This window comes from Otolemur garnettii, unplaced genomic scaffold (assembly GCF_000181295.1).
Source record: "Otolemur garnettii isolate 467f Iridium unplaced genomic scaffold, OtoGar3 scaffold00031, whole genome shotgun sequence".
NCBI lineage: Eukaryota > Metazoa > Chordata > Mammalia > Primates > Galagidae > Otolemur > Otolemur garnettii.
The window spans coordinates 17,282,700-17,288,709 of record NW_003852426.1 but is presented as its reverse complement, the minus strand read 5'-3'; the positions used below and the strand labels follow the sequence as shown (position 1 = coordinate 17,288,709).

General features: G+C 41.2%; 1 protein-coding gene across 2 annotated transcripts in view; it reads left to right on the top strand.

Annotated features, from left to right (window-relative positions):
- The window catches only part of ADGRF1 (adhesion G protein-coupled receptor F1), a 26,134-nt gene extending 20,474 nt beyond the window's left edge, over window positions 1–5,660 (top strand). For both annotated transcript variants that reach the window (XM_023512880.1, XM_012804716.1), the window contains 3 exons: window positions 270–329; window positions 4,180–4,243; window positions 5,439–5,660. In XM_023512880.1, coding sequence (XP_023368648.1) covers window positions 270–329; window positions 4,180–4,243; window positions 5,439–5,512 — 198 coding nt within the window. In that variant the 3' untranslated portion in view covers window positions 5,513–5,660. The remainder of the gene's footprint in view (window positions 1–269; window positions 330–4,179; window positions 4,244–5,438) is intronic.
- The last annotated feature ends 350 nt before the right edge of the window (window positions 5,661–6,010 follow it).

Sequence of the window (6,010 nt, the reverse complement as noted above, 5' to 3'; positions counted from 1 at the left end):
ACTTCAACTTAGCAATTATAGCCAACTGCTAATGTGTAGGATCTGAATTATTGCTGCTTTTGATACTGCTATTCTGTGTTTAATTCTAGTTTTGTTTGTAGGTAAAGAGGCGAAGAACATAGTCTTTCTGTCAGATATACCCAGTCATGCATGGTTTGAGTGCTTCTAGAAAAAATACTATTAAATAAGTTTCAACCTGCAGCTTTGTTCTTGATTTGTTTACCTATGCCTATCTGTATCTCCTCAATTTTTCTTTGTTGCCCTTATAGCTGCGACAACTTCTGTTCAATAAATTGTCTCCCTTAAATTCTTGGAAGCAAACAGCAAAGGTAATTATTATCTCCTAATCTCCTACTGCCGTGAGTCGGATGCACGAAGTTCCAGTTTTGCATTTCTCTCTTTAGAGGGTCTCGGAGCAGGCCCCCTCCTGTGCAAACCCCTGAGTTTCTGCCATCATTACATTCCCAGTATCTGGCATGAGGCCTGGCGCACGGCCATGGCTCAGTAAAGAGTCAGTGAGTGAGGGAATGAAGGTGAAGCCTGGGAACTCATCGGGATGCTCAAGCACAGAGGTCCGTGCGTGCCTGCTGGGGAAACGCCTCTGAACGACATCACTGGTGTTAGTCTGACTTGCTTGCCAAGGTCTAGCATTAGCAAGGTGCCTTTCTGCAGCCAACTTTCTGGACCTTCTGAGGACTGTTTTTCCTTCTTTAGAAAAATAAAGGTGGGAGGATCTTGATTGATGTCTCCTATGTAAGTTTGATCAACTTCTATGATACAAAGTGCTGTCTCTGAATGTTCTCTCTTAGGAGCGTATCCCTAATTCTGTCCATAGCAATTTGAGCTCTAGAGTCTACAAACTGACTAGTTTATGTGAAAATGGAGGATGCCTCTTTCATTCCTTGCCACAAAAGGACAATCCCTATGAGGACAGTACATGCACGCACAGTTTGTATTTTCTGTGTTAATCCTTTCTGGGAGGCACTGAGGACCTTTCAGAAAGGATTCTAAAGCAGAGATTTCTCTGTTGGATAAAAATCAACTGACTTAGCTGGGCGTGAACCTATATTGGCATTTAGGTTATGATATAATCTTGTGAAATAAAAATCAATGAGGACACTATCCTCTGGCGTTGAAGAATCTTCCTTGGTCTGCATTTCATAGTAGAGGGCTCTGCTGTGAATTGGGGCACCCATGAGCCCGCAGACCTGCTTTGTATTTCTGATTCCATGAGTCATTTACTGTGTGATCTTAAAAAAGTCACTTAGTCTCTTTCAATTTCCTTTTCATCAGCTATAAAAATTAAGTGTTGGACTAATTACACAAAGCAAGAAGCTTGAACATTCTCAGAATTGCATTTTATATCCTGAAGAACTAAAAGTCTCTTGAACCAGCACTTGTGAAGCTGGTGGAGTCACTGCCTACTCCTAAGCAAAGCAGGGGTTACAGCACATCACGTGTGGCTACATCAAAGAAAAGCCCGGAGTGAATAGAAAGAGACAGGACACTCCCCTCCCTGCAAAGCAGGAAATCAGAACTTTTCTTATTTGAAAACAAAAGAGAGAAAAACACCCCAAAATAAAATCAAAGCAAAAGCAGAAATGCCTGACGGTGTTTCTCCCTGAAACAGTGCCTCAAAGTGCTGGCACTCCCCAGAAGGCAGCGGGGGGTCAGTGAGGGCTTTGCTGCTTCTGGACTTGTACCCTCTCCCCAGTTTTGTTGCCAAGGTGGGTGATAAAAATGAGATTTTGTTGTCTGGCCAGGTAGCTTCTTTGCTTTAAAATAAATATATATATTGCAGAGGAAAATAGGAGTATTTATAATTTTCTGAGAGAGTTTGAATGAAATAGTAGGAGCCTAGATTATAGATGACAAGAAGGAGGTGGTGGAAGGAGGGGTGTGGGGGAGAGAGAGAATGTTCAGTGTCAAGAATCTCATTTGTGTGTGAAAAGAGAGCAAGGGCGGTAACCAGATGCAGACCCAGGACCAGTAGTTATAGGCTGGAGTTGAAGTTGCCAGGAGGTGACAAGTTCATGTGCAGGGAGGGATGGGCCGGCAAGGAGAGTCTGAAAACAAGTGAGAGAAGGAGCACAAGGGACAGAAAAGGGTTCCTGGAAAGACAGGTTGAGATGTTGGACTGAAGGCGGCAGGATTAGCTTCCCTCTCTCTCTCTCTCTCTCTTCCTCCTGCCCTCCCTCAACACAGAAAGTACCAGACTGAAGCAGAAGAAGTAATATAGTAATATATGCAGATGGGGGTCATGATGTTGAGAGATCAGACCTTAATATCACCCCCTTTTTAGGAGGAGGCTAGGCTATCCACTGAGAGATGGCAAAGGGGAGGTAAAAAGAGCAGTGAGAACACATGGTGAGCTGCAGGGGATGCATGAGACAGGAATCTAGCACTAGTCTCAGCAAAGACACCCTCAAGTCATCAGAACACTGTGGGGACCCCAAGTCTTCTTCAAGCTGTGGACTCAGGACCCTTTCTTAAGTCTCATTCATCCCTAGCCATGTTCTCTATAACTCTTTCCCAAGAGGCAGACTCAGGTGGCTTCTGCAACATCCGCAGAACAGATTTACAGAGTTTTATAGAGCCATGTCTCAGTTCCAATGACTCAGGGCTTATTACTGGCAAACTGCTTAGACCCATACACCTTCCCGGACCACATAGAGTTCCTGAGGGTGTTGCACTCCGAGATTCCTCTCTCCAAATGGGCAGGATACAGTTTTTAAATGCAATGCTCTGACTTTAGGATTTTATTTTAAGGTTATCACATTATGTGTTTGTTGAGTCTTGAATTCCAGAAAATAAATTCGTTGGCTTTTAAATTGAAAAGCCTTTTTATTCCTATCTCTGTAACTTTTCATTTTTCCAAACTCAGTGTGGGGTAGCCACTGAGTGAAACATGGGCTCTGGGTACCACACAACAAGAACCTGTTTCTCCCATCTGGGTTTGGCTCCCTCCCAACACAGACTAGAGCAGAAATGGAACTTATTTCTTCTGATATTTCCAGTGTCTGGTTCACAAAGGCACTTAATATGAGATGTGAAGTTAATGAATAAATGCAAGATAAATTAATGAGCAGAAAAGGAAATACTGTATCTGAACACATGTATGTTTCCCAATAAGTATATGCTCTTTGTTTTAAATATTTTATTTCAATTTGATAATTCAGTTGTTAAATTTTTGAACTCTATATAGCCTCTGCTCCAGTGACCAAAGGATTATTCCCAGAGAGATATGCATGCTAAAAGGGGCAAGTATAAGTCAGAGATTTACTGGAGACCGATTTTAGCAGGACTATTCTTTTTCCTTCATGGGTGTCTCTTTTAGTGACAAAACCCTGAAAATTTAAGCATGAACATGAAGAGGGATATCTTCTTTATGACCATTTTCTAGTTTGTTGTCATAAGATGTAAAAATACTCAGGAACACAAAGTTCACTTGGAAATCTATTTAAAATAGATTAAAGCAGAAGAAAGAGTGAGGAAGTGTTGTGAGCCAGCGTGGGGAGGAGGAGCAAACCAGAGTGGAATTGGTGGGGACGGAGAAAAATAAAGCACAAGAGAAGACACAGAGACGAGAGATGGGATCGGGAGGTCTGACTGAGCTGATGGAGCAGCCAGCCCAAAGCACAAAATCAGCTTTATTTTATAGGATCTCGACAGGGTTCTCTACAGGGAAGTAGCATAGACAATAAGGGGAAGGCCAAAAAAGACATGTTTTTGGACTTGAATACAGAAAAATCATCTTGTTAATGATTTCTACTCAACTTCGTTAACATACGATAAGAAGTAAGAAGGGAAAGATTCCAAGGATTTCTGCATAGTTCTTAAAAATTAACTAGACAAAGAAAGAGCTATGTGACTTCTGGCAGGGAGCATGAAGAAAGGTATATGGTTATTTTGGAAAAGGATAAGCAGCAGTTGGGGGTTCAGTCCCTGAATGTTCCCCAGGCTATGGGGTCCCTGCTGCCTCACATCCCGCTCTCCACCAGGAAGCCATGAGTCTTTGTCCTTGAAAAGGGAATATCACACTATGTAGATGGAATAAAGGGTCATTAATAACACCAAGAAGTCAGAAAATGCAGACTGAAAGAATAGTATTATACCAATAATAGTAACACAATAAAAGATACGATTAATGTTCAAATAACTTGTTTTTCTTTTGTGCAGCAAAACTCAGATTTATCTCCCAAGCCCAAATTCTCAAAGCCTTCCAACCTGCTGCAAAACAAAGGTGAGTTACAATAAAACTAAAGGTTATAAAAGGTGTGAAGAGAGAATATAAATACATTGTGTGAGGAAAATTTAATGGCAGCATTTTAGAAATTCATGTAGGAAGTGTGAGTGTTATCTATGGCCATGTGTGTAAGAGTTTAACTGGGTTGTGCTCAGGGTTGATAGAACAATGACAGGGATTTGATGCTCATGGAGACCAGAGGGTGTCATTATGTAATTTCACCACAAATTATCCCCATGTCCTCAATTAGATATTATATAAATCAGTAACATTAATTATTGAAGCCAGGGGTTAAGATGTGTGGTCACTTTAACACCAATTTTGTCCTTGCTGGAGAATCACCGCTCTATGCCGGCCACTGAGCAGCAGGCTTGGGGCCACATGTTTATGTCCCAGTGCTGCACATACCCTCCCCTGAAGACCCACAGGGAGGAGGGAGCCACACCTGCCGCTGGGGGAAAAGCTCAGTCTCCTCTGCCTATGACACATGTTGGCCCTATGCAAATATTGGCAGTTACTAAAGACTATGATTTTCATAGATGAATTGACTAGCATTAAACATTGCAAATAGTCACAGTATTCTTGAAGGAGTAGAGAAGGAGACATTGGTGTAGAGAAGGAGACATTGCCTTACAAATTAAATTGAAGCCAACTTAGGAGCTCAAGTCCCATCTCACATTCAGTTGTGTTAAATATTACCATTTCAGTAGGGACCTGGGCAACTCATTTTAGAACCCTTTCAAAATTATTTGAATTCAAGATCAAGTTCAAGTGCCTCAAGAACATGTTCATCCAGAACCCTTGGGTCCTGTTATCATTGCCACCAACCAGTCTGAGTGCTTCTTATAAGTCTCTCTAACTTTGGGAGCCTTTGTTCCTCATCATTAAGAATCAGAAAAACTAAGAGATTGCGAAGGCTCCTTCCAGCAATAACATACTGTGATCTCAAATCTACTTTATCTGATTTCCCCAGCATGATCTGAAAAACAGGGCACTTCTCTTCTCCGGTGGGAGGTGCCTGACCACACAGGCTTCTGGGTGTGAGTGGAGCACTCTGCCTCTCCACCACCTGCATTCTTCTTCCTTGCCTAACATCTGCCCATAACTGTTCCCCATTGTAAGAAATTTCACAGGTTGAAATTTTTGATCATAAAGTAGCAGAGATAATTCTTATTCTCTCTTCCCCCCTCAGGCAATTATGTGCTTTCTCGTACGGGACCCTCCTCCAAGGATGTCATGCTAACTCAGTTTTCATCAACTGAATAAGACAAGGAACCATAAAATCAAGGGAAAAAATATCTGAAACAACTTGACATTTAGATCTAAATGTCAGTGGAGAAATTATATGTCAGTATTAGATGTGATTTTCTGATTTAGGAGTCTGGGAATAAAACAAAGGAGATCTCCATGGCTTTCTCTCTGCCTCCTTCATCTTCAATTAAATGAAAAGAAAATTTATTTCCATGTGGTTTGATTCAAATAAATTGCTCTGTAAATGCAGAAGAGTCGGTTTTGTTGGGAACAGTGTCAGGTGTACCATCTTGTCATGACCACAAAATGTGGTTCCCTTTTTCCTAAAATAGCATGATTCATGTGGCATTTCATATCATCTATATTGGAATACAAAAACTTTATAAAATAGCTTTAGATGAGTCAATGAGCAATCTCTTTGTTGTCAAAGGTCATTGGTGCAGTTTTGCTAGAGAAAAATTATTCCTTTTCCAAATTTTCTAGTAGGATTTCATGTTTGTTTTTGCTTTTTTA